At 38.3% G+C, this 20,271-nt stretch overlaps 4 protein-coding genes across 7 annotated transcripts; 3 read left to right on the top strand and 1 right to left on the bottom strand.

Annotated features, from left to right (window-relative positions):
- Window positions 1–489: 489 nt before the first annotated feature.
- On the top strand, window positions 490–4,283 carry LOC133971426 (microfibril-associated glycoprotein 4-like). Its single transcript, XM_062408776.1, has 5 exons — window positions 490–604; window positions 709–906; window positions 1,759–1,855; window positions 1,956–2,123; window positions 2,214–4,283. The coding sequence occupies exons 1-5, from the start codon at window positions 602–604 to the stop codon at window positions 2,459–2,461; spliced, it is 714 nt and encodes a 237-aa protein (XP_062264760.1). The 5' UTR covers window positions 490–601; the 3' UTR covers window positions 2,462–4,283.
- On the bottom strand, window positions 3,273–7,040 carry zmp:0000001048 (retinol dehydrogenase 8). 4 transcript variants are annotated; one of them, XM_062408774.1, is made up of 9 exons: window positions 6,921–7,033; window positions 6,700–6,755; window positions 5,695–5,754; window positions 4,858–5,013; window positions 4,594–4,755; window positions 4,333–4,512; window positions 4,153–4,246; window positions 3,850–4,033; window positions 3,273–3,733 (listed from the first exon to the last, which is right to left on the bottom strand). In XM_062408774.1, the coding sequence occupies exons 4-9, from the start codon at window positions 4,952–4,954 to the stop codon at window positions 3,524–3,526; spliced, it is 927 nt and encodes a 308-aa protein (XP_062264758.1). In that variant the 5' UTR covers window positions 4,955–5,013; window positions 5,695–5,754; window positions 6,700–6,755; window positions 6,921–7,033; the 3' UTR covers window positions 3,273–3,523. The 4 variants fall into 4 exon arrangements, with proteins under 4 accessions (XP_062264758.1, XP_062264755.1, XP_062264759.1 ...); XM_062408771.1 differs by having other exon boundaries at window positions 6,700–6,846; window positions 6,921–7,027; XM_062408775.1 differs by lacking the exon at window positions 6,700–6,755 and having other exon boundaries at window positions 6,921–7,039.
- Window positions 7,041–9,340: 2,300 nt separating this feature from the next.
- On the top strand, window positions 9,341–11,171 carry LOC133971424 (heme-binding protein 2-like). The gene is made up of 7 exons (XM_062408770.1): window positions 9,341–9,382; window positions 9,542–9,601; window positions 9,748–9,829; window positions 9,926–10,046; window positions 10,337–10,473; window positions 10,560–10,723; window positions 10,939–11,171. Exons 1-7 carry the CDS (start codon window positions 9,354–9,356, stop codon window positions 11,009–11,011), a joined length of 666 nt encoding a protein of 221 aa, XP_062264754.1. The 5' UTR covers window positions 9,341–9,353; the 3' UTR covers window positions 11,012–11,171.
- Window positions 11,172–13,627: 2,456 nt separating this feature from the next.
- Window positions 13,628–15,776, top strand: soul5 (heme-binding protein soul5). The gene is made up of 7 exons (XM_062408134.1): window positions 13,628–13,653; window positions 14,318–14,377; window positions 14,524–14,605; window positions 14,707–14,827; window positions 15,091–15,227; window positions 15,324–15,487; window positions 15,607–15,776. The coding sequence occupies exons 1-7, from the start codon at window positions 13,628–13,630 to the stop codon at window positions 15,674–15,676; spliced, it is 660 nt and encodes a 219-aa protein (XP_062264118.1). The 3' UTR covers window positions 15,677–15,776.
- The last annotated feature ends 4,495 nt before the right edge of the window (window positions 15,777–20,271 follow it).

Raw genomic sequence — 20,271 nt, 5'->3', positions numbered from 1 at the left:
GAGGTACACACTACTGAATACTGATATTCTTGTCTGAAATGTTACTTGGTCAGTCCAACACAACAGCCCTAACCCCTACAAAAAATAATATATTGATGATTAGTCATTTTTGATTTTTTAATTTAATATAATGTTGTATTGCATTATAGTCTAAGTTCCCTTATGTTTTAGGTTTTAAATTCAATCTGCAGCATAAACAGTTACAACGATCAGACACCTCTTTGATTGACTGACTGATACAAATGATGAGCCTCACAATGTTAATATTAGTTTCATTGTTATTATATTACATTAGGAAGGATATGCAGGTGGTTGGAATCTTCTCTCCATGTTCATTAAATGTACCTGTTTTCTATATACTTAATTCAAAATGAAGATAGAGAGGGAGGGTTTACCTACTCGCATTACTCTTTCTGAATAAGTACAGACTCTCATCTTATTTTTAGAGTGACCAGCTGCTGGCAGTAGTCATTTCACAATACCCTGAAATCAAGTTACACTTCAATGTGTTGGGCATTTGCACAGAGACGGGTCTCTGTTGACTCCATGTAGACAGCCAGAAGATTCAGGATTACTGCAAACTCACTGCATCACATCAATAATGGTGAGTTCTGTGTGACTGATGCAATGACATTTTTTATGAAAATATAAGAAGTGTAAAACATTGTTTCGCTGGTGCTCAGAGCAGGTTCTGTGTTTTGATTGCAGGGTTTTATTGTTTTACTTCTTCTGATCCCAGCTGCGATCTGCTCACCAGTGTTACTTCCAGTTGACTGCAATGACGTGTACAACAGAGGTTCTGGTAATAGTGGGGTTTACAGCATCTTCCCAGGAGGACCGCTCTCCTCTGTCCAGGTCTACTGTGACATGGGCTGTCAGGACGAACCTGATGGTGGTAAATGGACAGTATGTGGATTTGTTATTTATCATTTAAGTGCTGTTCAGCTAATATTTTTGATAGACTCACAACTTGGTTTATTTAAAAATTGTTTGCACTGCAGGATTATCTCATAACACTTGGTGTTATGGCCTTAAAATGTTTAATTTATTTGATATCTATATAAAAAATTGAGAACATTTGAAAAATTGAAAAAAAAAACTGTGATTTAGAAACATTTAATGTTAGATTTGTCAAGTTACCACAAACATTCAGCCAATGAAGCAGCAGATCGCACTAGAAGTGCAAAAAGAAAGCCATAAATGAAGAAAATATTAAGTCAGGATGACTCATAAACTACTGGAAGGATTATCATGAAACACGGTGGAATATGGTCCTGGTAACAACCAATTAATTTTAGGTGTGGATCTGGATTTAAGGGTTGTATCCAAGAAAAGTATTTTCATTATCCTTAACATTGCAAGATTTATGTATGAATCTTAATGGCTAAATCTGACATATTGTGGGTCTTAGTATTAATGATGAAAATAAAAATCTGGATTGGTTCTGGTTTCAAAGGCTTATAGTATTATTCAGCCCCTGTATGGTAACAAATTGGGCTACAAACCTGTAACTAACAATGCTTAGCTGAGAAATGTAATGTCTTATTATAAAGCCGGCTTTATTTTAAGGGGACGATTGCAATTCTAGTTTGTAGGTAAAATCACTCACAAGTTCAGCAATTTTATAGATTGCTATGATTTGAACAAGATGCATTGAATCACAGTGAAATTATATGTTTTATATTATATTTCCTGTTTAAAGCATAGCTGTGACAGATTGTTTTAGAGCACTGACCCTAACAACAGATTCCAATCCAGATCCTCCAGAGAAGAAAGGATGGCACCATCAACTTTTATCGTGGATGGGACCAGTACAGAAATGGATTTGGACAAGCATCTGGAGAATACTGGTTGGGTGAGAGTTAAACTGATGATTCAGACTTTGTTATAATTGCTATTTCCATTGCTTCAAATTAATACAAATGTCGCTATGCATACGATACTGCTTCTTCCAGGTCTGGAGAACATCCATCTCCTAACTCAAAGTAAGAGCTATGAGCTGAGGATAGAAATGGTAGACTTTGAAGGGGCAAAGGCTTTTGTCCAATATTCCTCGTTCACCGTGGGTCCAGAGCACGAGGGCTACACACTCACCTTCAGTGGCTTCAAAGATGGAGGAGCTGGTGAGTGAAACGAAAGCCTCAGCTTGTGTGACACTAGTCCAGTGCTCAGTGCGAGGTATTCTTTTTCTTTTATCCACTTATTGTTTTCAGGAAATTCCCTGAGTGAACATAACAGTCAGAAGTTTTCTACATTTGACAAGGACCAGGACACCCATTCTTCCAACTGTGCCAAGGCCTACCTCGGCGGATGGTGGTACGGAGGATGTCACAGCGTTAATCCTAATGGTCTTTACTTGTGGGGCAGCTCAGCCTATGGGATAGGAATCAATTGGCATGCTTGGAAAGGATATGAGTACTCATTGAAAGAAATTACAATGAAGATAAAACCCAAACTGTAATATTAATGATGAGCTAATAACCCCTTTGATCATGTGTGGTATGACCCAAGGAAAAATCCATGACATTTTGGTGTGGATCCATATCCGGATTTGTTTTCTGCTCTCTCTTTGGAAGAGATAGAACTTAGATAGGGAATTTAGATATGGTTTCATTAGAGGACTGTACGGGATATGTAACATGTTGACCACAATATGATCATGTTTATTTCCCCTTTGATTGATCATGATTGAAATCTCATACAATGTAACCTTGATCATGCTGTATCCTGTACTACTGAATGAATCTTGGCCTGATTGCTTTAACTAAGGCATTGTTGTTTTCATGTCATCAGAAGATCCAAACCTTTGACTTTGTAGCAACCCAAACCAGAGTGGGAGGGGTGAGCCAAATGTATAAAGACAAAGAACTGTTTCCCATTGAGGTGCATATTACAAACTAACCGTATGTTTGTAATATGCACCATGCTCTGAGCATTAAAGTGTGACAATACTGTAGGAGATTTGTGTCTTTTTCTACGTTGTTAAGGTGGGATTGTAGAAATTGACACGACAGGCCTGTTGGGCCTTGGTGGAGGTATGCGCACTCTGTGTAACATTTAAGTTTGTCATAATGTATTGCTCATATATTTCTTTGTTTGTTTGCTGGGCTGTCTGCTAATAGGATCAATCATATGTATTCCCTAGTTAACCGATTTTGCAATTACATTATAACAAATTGTCGATTCAACTAATGAGAGTAGAAAATCATGAAAAAGAGTGCATGTAATTCACTTTTCTGTCAGTACACAGTATTAATTTTTACTAGTGTGCAGAAAGTTTGAAGGCTTTATAATATTGCTCAGTGAGACATACTTTAGGTACACACTTACAGATCACATTCAATTACTATTATCACTGTAGTTACTGTTTCACACAGATAACAGAAACATGTTCACTCAAACCTCTGTCCGCTCACAGCTGGAGGTCATTCTCAAAGAATAGCGACAACAACTTGCATGTACAGTCAGTCACTGTCTCCTGCGGAATAACATCTACAGTGTTTGCAACCCGACAGCCGAGTCATCATTTCTCTCCTCCTCTTCGCCGCAGAAGTCGAAGCAAAGCCAGAGTAGCATTGAGCACCCGGTCGTGTTTAAAGATCATCTTGTGAAAGGTTTCCAGAGGCAGGCGGCCGGTTGGATCTGCATGTTTCAGTGCAATCATGGGCATGTACAGGCGGTTGGTCTGGTGGCGCAGAGGAGGTTCCTTGGCCGTGATGACTTTAATTGTTTGCTGCAGGATAATAGTACAAATATTACCACACATGATGCATTTTCATTTGCAGAACTTGTTTTCGTGACTTTTAAAAATTAAAGAGAAAAACAAATACGTCGCATTACATCACTTGCCTCAGCAACTTCTGCCGGTGTCTGGCCTAATGAGGCAAAGACCTTTTTCGAGTATGGCAGGTAAACTTCATGGAAGATTTTGGCCGTCTCCTCGTCTGTCCCTGATAGATCCATCCCCTCGGCATCTTCGTACACTTTCCTTTCAAACTCCGTCACCACAGGGCCAGGTTCCACAAGAGTCGTCCTTGTGACAGTGGACATTTCAAAACAAGCATATTTTACCACTGCTTTTAACATTGTCATCTTACTGATGACTTAAGGTTTGGATGAGTGTGCGCATTAAATGTGAGGACATGGGATTACTTGATGTTAAACTTCATTGCCTGCACTGCCAGACTTTCACAAAATCCTTCCACAGCAAATTTAGAGGCAGAGTAGACGTCATTGAACAGAAGCCCTGTGTGGAATCAGAAATAAAGAAACCTTTTATCAACCGCCTTGTTTCCGTCTTCTGTAATTTCACAAACACCCAAAGAAATGCACCCTGGATTCCCATGACGCTGCTCATCACAACGATATGGCCGCTCTGTTGTCGCTTCATGCCAGGCAGCACCTCTTTCACTAGCCGCGCCAGCCCGAAGAAGTTTGTGTCGAAGACCTCCTTCATGGCAGCAATACTTTGGCACTCCAGTGGCCCGATCATGCCAACACCTGCATTATTCACTATAAAGGCATGATACCTCACATTATTATACTGTAAGTTTGTTTAAAGAGATTAAATTGCGTATATGAGATGGGACAGACCAAGGACATCCACCCTTCTGTCCGGCAGGCTGTTGACACACTCTTTGATGGAGTCTTCACAACAGACATCCAGCTGTTTGATTTCCAGGGTTTTGTTTAAGGAAGCTCCTGCCGCCTTTTCCAAGGGCCCCCGTTTTCCGATATCCCTCATTGTGGCCACCACTGTCACAGATAAACGATGAACACACGGGCTGTGGGTAGCTGTGACTATTCCTATCATCTACTGTATGACGTTTATGTAGTTGAAGAGAGGGAGTGGCTAACCTTTAAACCGTCGCAGCTCATCTTTAGCCAGCCGTGCGGCCACAGCCAAGCCAATGCCGGAAGAGCATCCAGTCACCAGCACCCTCCTGGTCCCCATGACTCTTTGACCTCTGACCTCAAGGCGCAGCAGTATCCTGATTGCTTGGTCCAAAAATGCTGTAAATGAGAAGGGATATTCCTCTCACAATATGATGTCATCTCTATTCACCATTTCGAATTTTGGGGTTAATAAAACTCGAGAATAGGAGTGGATGTGCAAAAACACAACAACAATATGTTGCAGTGGATTATGGTCCAAACGACATTACTGTAAGTGGAGCAACTGGTATCACTGCTTTTCTTTTATTAACTGTTATTTCTATTTGTTCATTTGTTTACTTGTTTGCTTGCAGGAGTACGTGGAAAACACTCCTCCGATTTCCATGACATTTTGTGGAGGGCTGGAGCATTACTCAAACATTTTCATTTTTTTCTTTTTCATTGATTGAATAAATCATGGATCTTGTTGATATGAAATCAGGCATGTTTAGGGGACGTAATTGGGATTGTTTGCAATTTGGTGCCTATCCAAAATCTGGATTCTAGTTGATCTAAATTTGGTTTGATCTCTACTGAGTTTGAACGCAGGCCCAAAACAATAAGTCCTCTGAATACCCTATACAGCGCTATGTTAGTTATTTGCATTGTGGTTCCATTGTGGTTCCACTGCGAATATCTCAGAGTCAGTGTTCCATTTTTGCTCTACACAGTTAATTTAAATCATAATTCTACAAATTAGGTCACTGGATCCATGAACCAAGTTTGTTCAGAGATTATATTGGCTCCCATCTGATTTACTGGAATGTTGAGCCGTCTGCCACAGCCTCAGGAGTCCTTGGTCCGCACAACAAACTGCAGCTGTAACACAAACACAGTGGGGGAACAATTAGTTAATTAAAAATGGAGGACAAATGAAGGAGAGACCATGCCTCTAATTCCATAGTTTTCCAGCCTGTAGTTGTTCAGTTGGGATAAATCATATCCACCTCACACTGTTCCATTACTTGAAGAGCAGTGACACCTCACGCCCTGTGGAGGGAGGTATTGTCCTCCTTTCTTTATATGTATGATTTCCCAAACAAAAAAAAACGACGTAGAAGTAGAGCATAAAATAATATAAGTACTTCAACATTGGGGCTGGGTAATGCACTGGAGTTACTTCCCGCCATAATATACACAGAAAACAATAATAATAAATATTGTGTTACTATTATTAATAATAATAAATAATACTGTATTATTAATAATGATAATCATTCTCATGATTATTATTTTTGGTGTTGCAATTGTTATTAATAACCTGTGCTGTTGTTGAAAACATCATTACATCTATAAAAATCATTCTCTTGTCAAAGCCTAAATATGACGGTTACACAACTACCCACTTCTCTACTCTCTCTCTCTCTCTCTCTCTCTCTCTCTCTCTCTCTCTCTCTCTCTCTCTCTCTCTCTCTCTCTCTCTCTCTCTCTCCTTTCCTCTGTTCCCCAGTAATCTTTGCTCAACCCAACCAGTGGGCGGACGGTCTCCCACATCGACTCTGGTTTTGGTTGATTCTTTTTTCATTGGAACCGTTTCCAAATAATAGTTGTTGAGGTATCAACCTCACTGTGTAAAGTGCATCGAGATCTTGATGTTATTTTTTGACGCTGTACAAAAATAAAAGTGAATTGAAATAAATCGCAGTGACACCATAGGGTCAACGTACACCCAGAGTGCTGCACATGCTTGTAGTTTGAATCCCGGCAGGTGGAGTTAAAGGGATAGTTCACCAGAAAATTGCAAATGCCCTATATTATACTCACCACTATGATGATGCTGATGTTTTAAAGTTGAATTTGAACGTCTGGGTTAACGGACACTTGGAGGGCACCACGGGAGCAGGGTTCAAATTGAAGAATTGTCACCATTTACTTCAAATGTATTGGATTTGGCTGCAATGCTGTTTACCCCTGAAACTCCCAAAGGGTTTTGTGGACTCAAATACTTTTTAAACTCAGAGTCTGTGGTGCTGTTATCTACCAACCTGCAGAGCGAGCAGCCTCCTCCACGGCGCCGAATAATCACAGTTATGGATATAAAAACACTCCGCTACCGACGTTACCGCAGCTTTCAGAGAGAACAGGACACGACCAGGTCACGCTGCGCCTACATTAATCCAGGGATTACCTCAATGGGTTACATGGACTGACTCGGTGTGTGGGAGTTGTAGTTCTTTAAGCCACAACAGCCTTCAAACTTAAACAAGAACAACTCAGTAGCATTAGTTGTTATCCTCTTGTAAAACTCTCTTAAATACATATTTATACAGGTGTGCTTTCTCCTATACGTTGTATAATGTTTTACCTTGTTTTTACTCTTTTATCGTTGATAAGACTTTTTTATTTCTGTATCTGAACTCTTATTATTATTAGTAGTAGTAGTAGAAGAAGTAGTAGCAGTAGTAATATATTCTAGATTTTAAGTTTTAATATTTAAACTTGATTACATTTATTTAAATGAATTATCATTTTGAATAAATAGTCGATAAAAGCTTAATTTGATCTGTCTTTGATATCTGAGAAACAATATATATATATATATAAATCAAAAAATATATTGTTAAGATATTGATATTTTACAATATCAATATAATATAATTCAAGTGCAAGTCCTGTTTCCTCAAAGTCAACTCTTCATAGATATAGAATGTATTTATATATAAGTGTGCCAATTTCCAAAATATTTCTATAGGCATGCTTTAGGACTAACTTCAGATTAATCAACTTAATGTGATTCTCACTGTGAACAAATTTGGTCTGAATCAGGAGTTCCGTTTGGCTGTGGTCCTACCCTCAGACAAAGCCTGGAACAAAGTGCCCCCTCACCACAGCTTAGATTACCTGTTGAGTTTCGTTCACTTTCTGAAGGGCTCTGTGGCCAGGACTGGTCTATTTGTCCCCATAGACACTCAACAATTGAGCAAAAAAGACAATAGCGTTTGACACAACCTTAGACTCCAGTAAATGTCTTTTTCAAAAACTACTTGGGGAGGCTTACCTCAAATCGCCAAAAACATTCAGATAATTGCCCAAAATATTATCTAAAATTTTAAATTAATACTCCAGGTAATACCCACCCAAATCACAATATTTATAAATGTCCATGTAAGTCCAGTATTTTAGTTTATTAAGTTGAAAAAAAACAAAAAAAATACTAAATGTAGCCGCTGTTTTAAAACAACCACAGAAAAGAAAGTTTTAATAGTTTTTTTATTTTTTTATTTTAACAATCTTCCACTGCTACTACTACTTACTGTCACCATCCTTATCAACATTCTTTATTCTAGGTAACCTTTGTGTCTGTTGTGCATATGGGTGTTGCTGGGCATTTTGTCTTGTAGCTGAATGCTTTTGTTAAAATGAGAACACCAACGGGAACATGTTTTTTTGCGTCTACAAAGAAATACAAAGAAATAGCGTATCATGTGACCTGTGCTGGCATTATGGACAACAGACATCTCGTGAGAACTAGACGTGTCCCTTACGTTACAAGAGTTAACAAAACGACCCCAAACATTCTATAATGTCACGTTTTGTGCCTCATGATTTGGCTGTCCATTAAATATATGTTATACTCGCAGGTTCAATTATTTGGACTTGCTTTTATCCCAAGTGTAGTATCACCAGTATCAGAGTATTGCTGTGACAGGGGACATTAATTACAAACTGGAGCGGAGAGCAACATGTTGTACAAAAATCTGTCATTCTTTGTTCAATGTTTACTACTGAAGAGTACAAGGGTCAAGCATTAGGATAAAAATGAGAGGAGGAATGAGAGGAGTTTGTCCTTTTACGTTTACGAGAATATGGTGGAAATGTTGATAATAAAGTCGAACTAAATCCGAGGAAGTTTGATATGTTCTTAATGGTTTGACTTAAATCTTAAAGATTCCAAGTTTATTCTTGACAAATCAACTGTAGTCTCAGTATTAAAAGTTAAAAATACCTACATTCAATTAGAGACAAGTTTTGATATGTCTATTTTCCCTTTGAATAGCACTAATTTTTACCTAGCATGCAGTTTCACAAATAGTTCCTAGAAAGAAAGATGGCAATTTCCTCCTTTGAGTTGTCACTTAACATCCTTGTTTTAAATAAGAACACAAAAAATGTAAACTTTACATCTTTGTTCAATTAGTATGATTGCTTTAGTTTCACTTTATTCTGGAAATTCCATTTAAAATGAAAATTCACCTCTTAACTCCTTTTCCATTGTTCCCTGTTATCAAACAGTTTTCCAGAGGACAATGCTTTCAGAGGTCTGTTTTTAAACCCCCTTTATTCTTCCCAGATGATCTTGTTTCTGCTTGGGTTCCTCATTGGTCTTTACAGTCCAGGGGGAGTGGTCAGAATTTCTTTCATAACCAGAAAGTGAATAAATAGCTGCTTTTGACCAGGTTGCAAATATTCAACTTTGGATGCCCAGAACTCGACACTCTACCATAATGTAAGTACAGTTTTAATTTCTAGATTGTCTTTGATGGAAATCAATACATATTTCTGGTTGTATGAGCTGAGCTGTTGTGTAACGGTCCCTTTTTCTCTGAATAAACAAAAAAAAACTTGTATTGTGTGAATAAAAACACTCGACCTGTGTGTGTCCCAGGATTGTTCTTTCAGCGCTTTTGGGCCTCCTGCTGGTGCTGACAGCTGAGGCCAGAGTCGGGTAAGAAACCTGGATTAAGTTAAAGATACACAACTCAAATGAGGGATAAATGGGGAATTGAAGATATTCATCTTTTAATTCAATCATCGTGTACTCCTCTTCATGTCTTCAGCATGTAAATAGTTCCCCCTTCAATTTTCTTACAGAGACTCCTCTCAGTTACAATTCTGCACTGAGACAAAGGAGTGTCTGCTCTTTGATCCTATTTGTCAGATTGATGACGTGGAGGTGAGTGTCTCTGAGCAAGAGACAAGTATTCGAGTATTTCAGATGACAGAAAGTAAAAGAATAAAAAAAACCTCCATGTTTTCTCCTGTCCCTCAGGTTCGTAACTACAGCTCCGTGAAGTGGGCCTCAACTAGCGATTCCTCCATGTTAATGGAATTTGCTGCAATGAAAATGTTCAGACGACTATTCGACTACATCGGAGGTTCTAACGATCAAGGTTTGTTTGTATGTGTGTGTGTGTTTGTGTGTGTGTTTGTGTGTCTTTGTGTGTGTTTGTGTGTGTGTGTGTGTGTGTGTATGTGTGTGTGTGTGACTAAATCTAATTCTGTGACACATTTTAATCATTTCTGTGCTTAACATTTATCGGGGAGAAGAGATGCTATAAAATGTTCAAGTCAGAACAACAATGAATACGTTTATATATTTTCTCATGACTCCTGTGTGCATTTAATCATTGTTATATAAATCGTGGCATTTATAAAAAACTGTTTTGTGCTCGCCCTTTAGAAGTGGTAATTGACATGACATCTCCGGTTCTGATGACTATGCCTGAGAAGAGTTGGTGGCAAACGGCTGTCTTCACGATGAGTTTCTTGCTGCCAGATATGTATCAGGAAAGCCCCCCCACACCCACCAAAGGCGGGGTAAGCATCTGTAGCACACCAGAGAATGAATACTTACTTGGTTATCATTCAATAAGCCCTGGCAGATAATGAGAGTTGACTTGCAGGTGAACATCCTTGAGACGCCTCACATGAGAGTGTATGTGCTGACCTACAGTGGATGGATGACGACCTACTCTATCAACAATGCCTTTGACAAGCTGTCCAAGAAACTGGACGCCGTTGGTGCAAGGTACAAGACAGACACCCGCTATGCTGCGGGCTACAACAGGTAAACAGACGACCCTTATTTTCATGATGATCGTCAAAAAGAATTATAACAGCAGCATAAAGGAAAACTGTGTGTATGTGTGTCTGTCTGTCTGTGTGTGTGTGTGTGTGTGTGTGTGGATGTGTGTGTCTGTCTGTCTGTGTGTGTGTGTGTGTGTGTGTGTGTGTGTGTGTGTGTGTGTGTGTGTGTGTGTGCGTGTGTGTGTTTGTCTGCAGTCCAATGACCATGAACGACAGACACAATGAGGTGATGCTTGTCGTTGAGGGGGAGCCAGTGTGTCCCAACTAGTACTGAACAGCTGGACCTTCACAACAACTTCAAGTCATATTGTGTCACATAAAGAAGCTTGTGGAGACGACCCGGACTTGGAAAATAAAGAACAAAATTGAAATCTACCATGTACTGAGGTTTTTCTGTTAAAGTCAATAAAATTACCTCCCTAAACTGATTTGTTTGTGTTTTTTCTTGATTCATCCAAATTTGTTGACCAATTCTGAAATATGTCTAAGTCCGCAGGTTTAGGAATTGCACCTTTCAACAATTCCACCAGATGACAATATTACACCATGCACATACAGCCCAGCACTTCCTGCATCATATTCATAAGCTTCAGGAAAGGGAGGGAAGTATTCCTCTCAATTCTTACTCAGCCTGTCAATTCTCAAATAATCGAGTTCTCACCAGATAAATTGCAGGTGACAATTAGGAGAAAATAATAACGACGCAATTTCTCTAATTGCATAAAGTGATGAAATATGGATAGTTTGTATCTTAAAGGTTAAAGGCCAACTTCACTATGACATCATAACGTTCATTATATTTTAAACGTATGTTTACAAATCTCGAAAAACATGCTAATAAATGTAACATAGACTGAAGTAGCATAACATGGCTGTTGCGGATATACACTGTATGCTACATTTCCTTTAGTGGGTCAACTGCTGGTAGGACATTCATTTCAAAAACAATTTTTTTATTATCGATAATGACTTGATAATGATTGTATCAATATTTCATTGAGTAATGCGTTTACGAGTCTGTCTGTCTGTCTGTCTGTCAGTAAGATTACTCAAACTCTAATGAAACAATATCCATGACGTTTTGTGGAGGGATGGGGCATGACCCAAACACGTGAAATGATTTTTTTACTTTATTTGGCACATCGAGATAGGGCATTAGCTTTTGTGAAGGTCTGAACATCCTTCAACTGTTGTTTCTGTAATAGCCTCAGTAACAATATTAAATACAATTTGCATTGACCCGAGGCCTGAACATCTCAGTCCAGGATGTTTACCGTAGCTTAGCTCAGAGCCTGTGGGCATGGGCAAAGTTCCAAGCATTAGGATAAAACGTTTACGAGAATATGGTGGAAATGTTGACAATAAAGTCAAACTGAATCCGAGGAAGTTTGACATGTTCTTAATGGTTTGGCTTAAATCTTAAAAATTCCAAGTTTATTCTTGAAAAATCAACTTTAGTCTCAGTATTAAAAATTAAAAAATACATACATTCAATTAGAGACAGGCAAGTTACTGATACTGTAGTCAGCACTAACAGATGGGCGATTTGTGAATTTTCCCTTTGAATAGCACTAATTTTTACCTAGCATGCAGTTTCACAAATAGTTCCTAGAAAGAAAGATGGAAATTTCCTCCTTGGAGTTGTCACTTAACATCCTTGTTTTAAATAAGTACACAAAAAATGTAAACTTTACATCTTTGTACAATCAGTATGATTACTTAAGTTTCACTTTATTCTTTACATTTCCATTTAAAATGAAAATCCACCTCGCCTCTTTTTTTTCTCTTATCTCTTCTTCCATATTGTCAGACAGACAGACAGACAGACAGACAGACAGACAGACAGACAGACAGACAGACAGACAGACAGACAGACAGACAGACAGACAGGCAGACAGACTGACTCGTTACCGTATTACTCAATGTAATATTGCACCAAAGAGAAAATTGAATACACACAAGCAGCTCCAACACACTTAGCTGTTGCTGTACTGTTAAATTACTCTGAGGCTGGTTCACAAAACATTGAAAATGAAGTTTTTTTGTGGAGTTTAAACAGTTTTATAAAACCAGTTCTTTCAATATGAGATTATATTATGTAGTTAGTGGTTGTATTGTAATTCATATGCAGTAAAATTAGCTTATAATAGAAAGTCTAACCTGAGATGACTCAGAAAGTTCACCGTTCTGGGAGTTTCCTCAGGATATTTGACTTGAAATAAAACATTTTGTTCTAACTCTAATAAAAATAAAAATGTGTTTGTTTAAATTAGATTTTTCTTTAAATAATAGCTCAAACTTGAATTAAATATTAACCAGCAAAGCAGGTTTTCTTGAGAGGTTGTCACCTTGTATCCGTCCAAATGAAATTCAGCAGTGCTTACAGTAAACTTTCTTCAGGAAAGGAGGTCTGCAGATCCTCAAATGTCAAATATGTAACTTTTAGTCATGCTTCATATTTAAGTTAATATTATCAATGTAAGATTTTCATATTATTTGAGTTGAACAGGTTTAAATGTATAGATAACACTTATACTTGTTCATACCACCTTCAGCAAACGTCACTGTCAATATTTCTTATTCACTTATTCAAAAAGGAAATGTATCCGTTATCCATACACATAAATTGATAAAACAAATATTAGGCAGACTGTAATTTAAATGATGGATTTTCTATCAACTCCTTTTAGTTTATAACAGCTGAAATGATCCTTGTAACCTGATGGATCACCAGGGCTTCCTCGTCTATATGGGTGTGGTTTTTGAGGAACCTGGAAATAATTCAGGTCGCTTTAAGAGATATATTACACCTGCAAGTGACGAGAGCGAAAAAAAAGGTTGGCCTTTAGATTATTAAACCTTATGACAATATTTTTGTATAGTCATGTATAGCAGCAGAGTGCTGGACAGGTGAGGTGGGCATAGGTGACAAACAGTGAGCACCAAGTTGTATCAAAGTCAAAGTGAACAAACACGTCATTCTTTGTCTGAAGTTTAGTTTTATTAAAGCTGAACAGTAAAAACACTATTCTGTACAAAACAATTTATATTTTAAATGAAGAAAATTTTGTTTTTTCTCATAGTGACTTCAGAAACCGGCATGGATACAGAACTTGCAGCGAGTTGCAGTGTATAGACATGACCTTTATTTGATGTAAGTAGAAGTCAATACATCACAAGTGTCCAGCTGTCTCTACCAGAACTGAATATTAAAACTGTTGGATGTTCAATGTTCAATCCCTGGAGCTACACTGGTCCCTGGCACAGAGTATTGATCCAGATCTTCTTCGAGCTCATCTGCAAATATCAGAATGATGATTGTGTGGTTGCTGTCGTAGGTTCAGGGAGTGGCGACATTTCATTACATTACCAGAAAGTGAATAAATAGCTGCTTTGGACCAGGCTGCCCAGATCCAGCTCAGATGATACAGTCTGCCATGATGTAAGTACGGATTAAATCAGTAAACTGGATTTTCTGGCTGTATGAGATGAGCTTGAATGTTGTGTGAAACTTTTTTCACTGGGTGAACAAAATCAGGATGTTGATTCTGAATGAAAACACTGTGTTTCCCAGGATGCTTCTTTCAGGGCTTGTTGGCCTCCTGCTTGTGCTGACAGCTGAGGCCAGAGTCGGGTAAGAAACTTGGATTTAATCCCCTTTTAGCAGATTTCTCTAGAAAACAGAAGCTACAGAGTGAAAACTGGGGGATAAATGAGGAATTGAATATTTTTAGCATCATCTTATATATAACCAAATGTCTACGCTTTCTCATTTCACAGAAAATCCTCTGAGTCACACCTCTGTTATGAGACAGAGCAGTGTCTGCATTTCGATCTGATTTGTCAGACTAAGGATTTTGAGGTGAGTGACTCTGAACAAGAAAGAAATCTTTTCATATTTCAGATTCCAGAAACTTCAAATAAACAATAATCCTCTCCACCATGTTTGCTCATGTCCCTCAGGTCCGTCACATTGAATCTGTGAATTGGGTTACAACATACGAGATGGACTATTCCATTGACACTGCGGCAACGAAAGCATTCACACGATTATATAAATATACCAAGGGTGCCAATCAAAATGGTGTGTATGTGTGTGAGTATTGAAATATCTAGTTCAGATCAAGATTTCACTTTCAAGTGAGATCTGTGCCCCAAATAAATATAGCATAAAGCTTTGACAGGCAGGAAATACCATAATGAATGCATTTTTTTGTCAACTTTAAGGTCACACAACGACATATATCTTCATGTATTTTCTAATTGATGCGATTGATGTTTGATAAGAAATTTTTGTTTGTGGTCGTGATGAAAAAAAAACTTTGTTTCCGTAATGTCCTCCTCTAGGAACAAAAATGGACCTAGTAACTCCTGTTGTTGTCAGAGTACCTCATAATTCTTCTTCGGAAATGAGTGCCTACATTGTGCATTTGTTGCTCCCAGCTGAATATCAGGACAACCCCCCCAAGCCTACTGATGATAATGTAAGCTACTACAGCAAAAAGACTGTCAAGGATAATGGCCTTCATCATGTTTGAAATGATTTTGTGACGCCTCAGATAATGAAGGTTTCTTTGCAGGTGCACCTCCTTCGCTCACCTGATATGAATTTGTATGTACGGGGCTATGATGGATGGTTAACTGCCAAGTCTGACAGAGAAATGGCCCAAAGTTTGGCAAGTGACCTTGACTCAGTTGGTGCAAACTACAAAAAGAACTTCCACTTTGCTAATACATATAGCAGGTAAACAAATCACCTTAATTTTCTCAATAATAATGGTTAATAAGTCCAAAGGAAAACTTGAGGATTTTGCTGCACTAAATGTGTGTGTGTGTGTGTGTGTGTGTGTTCTTTTCCTGCAGTCCACTGTCGGATACTCACAGGCACAGTGAGGTGATGTTTGTTGCTCTGGATGAGCCCGTGTGCATCTGAAGTGGATCCATGACCACATAAATGTTTTTCTTCACTATCTCTTCAAGTCATAAAGTGTAATTTTATATAATTACAATGACTTCCACAATTTAAAATGTATATGAACAGAATACACCATGATGGTTTCAAGCCAGCTTCTGTGATGGTTTTGTGTTATGTTCAATAAAGGCTCCTTCCTGCAGTGACTTCTGATGCTGTTCTCACAGCAAACTCTTTGGACTAATCATAAAATGTGTTTACAGCAGGAAACTCAGTAATAAATAATACAATCTATTTCCCATCCAGTGTGGATCATAACAATTACAGAATAAAACCAAATGACGTGACTACATTCAACAAGACCATTATTTCTAGGATGACAGTCCACGTCTCTTCACCTAATAAATAAAAAGCAGATAAACTCGGTTCTATTTTGGGAGATTTCACATTAGATCAATACTTTTTATTCTAGTTACCTTTTCCCCTTATTATTAAATCTACAGGAGTTAAACTAATTTCAGCAACTTTGATTAATGACATGTTAACTTACTTTTTGAGTGAAGCAATGAAGTCAGAAGTGTTTTTCTATATTCTCTCATTCTGTCATTAAGGTTAATGTTGAAATACATGACAAGGAAAATGCAGAAAATCACTTGAGGAAAAGAAACATTGCTATATTAAAAACATTCATTGAAGTATATATAATGATAAAAGAATCATTAGCCAAGTAGGGATCCTTCCTTGTGATGCAGTGCCGTTGGCTGCAGTGTTCTGCAGTGTGTGGTGTTTCTTTTATGGTCTGGCACAGGGCTTGTCTGCGGATGCCCAGATCTTTGAGCGACCTGATGGTGGATACTGCTTGGAAAAACCCTGCAGCCAATTTCCACAGGGCAAACTGTTGCTTTCCAACCACGTTGCTCTGCCTTAAATTCCATGTCTGAATACCAAAGCCTATTCCTCTCATTCACTTCATCAACAGCATACTGTCAATTCTATGGAGTAGACGACGCGCAGGGTGTTAGACCAAAGTATCATGAGTGGTGGTAGGGTGGTAGTGACCATATGTGATAGGACTGTCCTTTGAACTGCGCTCGGCATTTGGATGGCAAGGCATTGGGAGCAGTTCTCTTTGTTTCACTTGTTTCTGCAAGCATTTGAACACATGGATGTGTCTTAAGTATACCGACTATATATATATTTTTTTATAAATTGTGATTGCCTCAGTAACAAGCTAAATTCGAGTTTGCATTGGCCTGGGCCTTGAACACATTGATCCAGGATGTTAAATAAATAGTGGCTCAACTGAAATGCTGCAAACAAAGGGAAAACGCCAAAATTCACCAAAATGAAAAGTAATGTAAAAGCTCACAGCGCTTCAACCTTCTTTGCTGCTGTTGTTAAGTGTTCATAATTGAGTCCTTTAGGAAGGCAGTACTCAGTGGGACAAATGATATTCAATGTGCAGAAGTATGTTCTTAGAGTAGAATTTCAAATGTTACAAAACTTAGATTTGATTGTGCAGAGTACATCCTTCATGGGGTTTCCTGTGGCTATATATGAAAACAAATATTTTGTCTCTCTGGAAATGTGAAATCTAAGTTTTATTATGAAAGTAATTTGAAATATTTGTGCAGTATGTATTGAGGGTTTAACATCAGTTCACACTGACAATATTTGTTGTAGTGTTTGTAGTTTGTTTAACAGGAAAGTCCAAATTAAATCTTCTTTGAACTCTTCTTTGTTTGTTATTTAAGTCCCCCCAGTTGTTCCTGTTCCTAATTTGCTTTAACCACAGGCATCTTATACTGTCTATTTACAGTCTATGGTGTTGTTTAGGTTATTGGTTGAGGGAGTGTCCAGTTTTCCTTTTAAAAGCAGGAGCCAGTTTTCAGAATTCAAGGAAAACAACACTCTGTCATGATGTAAGTACAGTTTTATTTTTCAGATCGTCTTAGATGCAGAACAGTAAATAGACATTTCTGTCTGCATGAATTTTACTGGAAGAGCAAAGTCAGCTTATTAAGTCTGAATGAAAACCTTCTATCTGTGTGTGTCCCAGGAGGCTTCTTTCAGGCCTTGTTGCCCTCTTGCTGGTGCTTACAGCCAATTTTGGGTGAGAAACCGGCAGTTATTCCCCTTTTAGCAGATTTCTGTAGTCAACCAAAGTTTCAGAGTGAGTAATAACTTTATTCATCTAGCGCAAATCTAAACAGGGTGACAAAGTACTTCATAAAATCCAAGGCAACAAATGAAGGAATAAAAATAAAAGGTGTTCAATTCAGTTCAATTTTAAAGCCAAATCATAACGTATTAAGGTCGAGACTTTGGCGACTGTGGAGAGAAAAAACTCCCTCATTGTCTGGAAGAAACCTTCAGCAGGAGCAGATTCATTGTGAGCGGCCGTCTGCCTCGACCCGTGGGGTATTACAATAACACAGAAGCAACAGGGTTACAAATCACGAGTTAAAAATGCTCTCCTATAAAAACAGAGAGAAAGACTGCTCTGGAGCTGCGTTCCACTTCCGGTAACAGACATTTCGGCTAAAAGCATGGTAAAGAATGTAGACTGGATGTAAATGTTGAGTTAAGGCAAGCAATATTTGAATGCATGGGTTGTGTGTTACTCAAACGTAACTGATCAGCTAATGAAGTAAACTGATGGATAAAATGAATCACATTTTTACTCAGAGAACAGAACTGGTAAATATTGTTATTGGCTGCACCAGAACCATTATAATAATGTCATTATTTCACAGGAGCCTCTCCCAGCAGTCTCTGAAGTATGATTTAGTTTCTCAGACCGGGGATTTTGAGGTGAGTGTCTCTGAACAAGCGAGAAACATTTTCACATTTCAGGTGCCAGAAACATCAAAATAAAAACCCACTCCTCCATGTTTGCTCGTGTCCATCAGGAACGAAACTATGAATCTGTGAAATGGACTTCAACTAATGAGAAGTCCCTCTCCAAGAACTTTGCAGCAATGGCTTCATTCAAACGCTTAATTAAATACTTCAGTGGCGCAATATATTTATTCATGATTCATTTAATAGCTTTCATAAACAGGTAGCGTCATTTAGATTTATTTTTCAAGAGAAATTTTTGAACAAAAATAAAGAAATTGTAAGATTTGAGTTAGCTAACTTTTCCCATTAGTGGAATTATATTTCATATTTTTTCATCCAGTCCTGCGGTACTGCCGCAAATCAAAAGTGCTTTAAAGCGACATTATAATTACTGTACTTGTGATCAGAGATACTTTGATTTATGTTTTCTTGTGCTTTTAGTTTTTTTGAGTTTGCTCTATTATTCAAATTTGTGACATTTAAAAAAAACAACTTGATGTGCTCTCTTACTGTCTTCCTTTAGGAACGAAAGTGGAAATTACATTTCCTGTTCTTTTTTAGAATACGTTTAAAAACATATTTGAAATGCCGAATCTATGATCAGTTTCTTGCTGCCAGCTGAATATTAGACAAACCCCCCCAAACCCCTGGATGATATGGTAAACATGAAAAACACATCAACAATCTTTTGGCCATAGTTATCCTTGCACGTGTTTGATCTGATTCTGTGACGTCGACCAAAAGCACTGGCAGTTAATCAGAGTTGACTTGCAAGTGTCCATCCTATTGTGATTTCTGTTATATTCAATAAAGTCACCTTTTCACTGGGATTTCTTGCTTTTCGTCTTGATTGACCCTTCTCTTTCGACCAATATAAAATATAAAATATAGAAAAACACACTGTCTTGCAATGTCAAAAACAATGGAAACTATCCTTGATCTGCCGTTTGATTCAGATTCCTTCCACAACATGACCTCATTGGAGGAGATAATCAGCTGGTTTAGTATGAGGCCTTCAAAAAACAAGCAACTCTCACGCCAGTTTAGAGCAATACTGTTTAATACCACTAGATGGCCGTACTGAATTCATCAGGGCAGAATTGCAGTGCTCTGTATTTTACCAGCACCTTTGGCTATTTCTTTGACATGCAACAGGGACCTTTAAATATGCTTTATTCCAGCCAGATTTTACATAAGCAAATCATCTGGTTACAATAGTAGGGGCACTATTTTAATGATGCATGTCGAAATCCGCTACAATCTAATGTGCAGGTGTCATAACCATCCACCCTTGAACTGGCCCCCCTCGGACTCTGACGTCAGTGTGAGCTCCGTCAAAGACGTCTGTGACATTCGGGCTGTTGAACGGCTCCTTATCATCTCAAGAGCTGAGCATGTGGAACAGTATAATCACCCGGCGTTACATCGACTAAATCGATTGACCTTTCCTGAATTACTTAGTAAAGTGGACAATCTGCCTTTCGCTGGAGAATGAACAGCTGATGCTCAGTAAGTTCACGCATGAATGAACATTAGAAAGTACTGCAACTGAGTTGAGCTTTGAAATACTGATCCGTTCGAAACACATAGGCAATTGCTGATGATTTATCCAGTGTCTAATACTCATTTTGGCCTGTAACCCTTCACAAACAAGTTGTACGTAGTTAGGTGTCTCATCTCTGATCACTTGTGAGTGACTTCACTACAGTGAGAATCCAGCAGGTGGCTATCTGACCCATGCAGGGACTGGTTGGTTGGCTGGCCTACCGATT

Source organism: Platichthys flesus, chromosome 16 (assembly GCF_949316205.1).
Source record: "Platichthys flesus chromosome 16, fPlaFle2.1, whole genome shotgun sequence".
Taxonomy (NCBI): Eukaryota; Metazoa; Chordata; class Actinopteri; order Pleuronectiformes; family Pleuronectidae; genus Platichthys; species Platichthys flesus.
This window is presented reverse-complemented; position numbering and strand designations above follow the sequence as displayed.

What these genes read in the sequence shown, in the direction of transcription:
- LOC133971426 (XM_062408776.1), top strand. An exon ending in CTGATGGTGGTAAATGGACA is followed by an intron (nt 907 to 1,758) that starts GTATGTGGATTT and finishes ATTCCAATCCAG; the next exon opens with ATCCTCCAGAGAAGAAAGGA. An exon ending in ATCTGGAGAATACTGGTTGG is followed by an intron (nt 1,856 to 1,955) that starts GTGAGAGTTAAA and finishes TGCTTCTTCCAG; the next exon opens with GTCTGGAGAACATCCATCTC.
- zmp:0000001048 (XM_062408773.1), bottom strand. Translation starts at nt 4,954, where the DNA reads ATGGGGACCAGGAGGGTGCTGGTGACTGGATGCTCTTCCGGCATTGGC. An exon ending in CAGAAGGGTGGATGTCCTTG is followed by an intron (nt 4,513 to 4,593) that starts GTCTGTCCCATC and finishes ATGCCTTTATAG; the next exon opens with TGAATAATGCAGGTGTTGGC. An exon ending in CACCGGCAGAAGTTGCTGAG is followed by an intron (nt 3,734 to 3,849) that starts GCAAGTGATGTA and finishes ATTATCCTGCAG; the next exon opens with CAAACAATTAAAGTCATCAC.
- LOC133971424 (XM_062408770.1), top strand. Translation starts at nt 9,354, where the DNA reads ATGCCCAGAACTCGACACTCTACCATAAT. An exon ending in CGGAGGTTCTAACGATCAAG is followed by an intron (nt 10,047 to 10,336) that starts GTTTGTTTGTAT and finishes CTCGCCCTTTAG; the next exon opens with AAGTGGTAATTGACATGACA. An exon ending in TATGCTGCGGGCTACAACAG is followed by an intron (nt 10,724 to 10,938) that starts GTAAACAGACGA and finishes GTTTGTCTGCAG; the next exon opens with TCCAATGACCATGAACGACA.
- soul5 (XM_062408134.1), top strand. Translation starts at nt 13,628, where the DNA reads ATGTATAGCAGCAGAGTGCTGGACAG. An exon ending in CAAGGGTGCCAATCAAAATG is followed by an intron (nt 14,828 to 15,090) that starts GTGTGTATGTGT and finishes GTCCTCCTCTAG; the next exon opens with GAACAAAAATGGACCTAGTA. An exon ending in TTTGCTAATACATATAGCAG is followed by an intron (nt 15,488 to 15,606) that starts GTAAACAAATCA and finishes CTTTTCCTGCAG; the next exon opens with TCCACTGTCGGATACTCACA.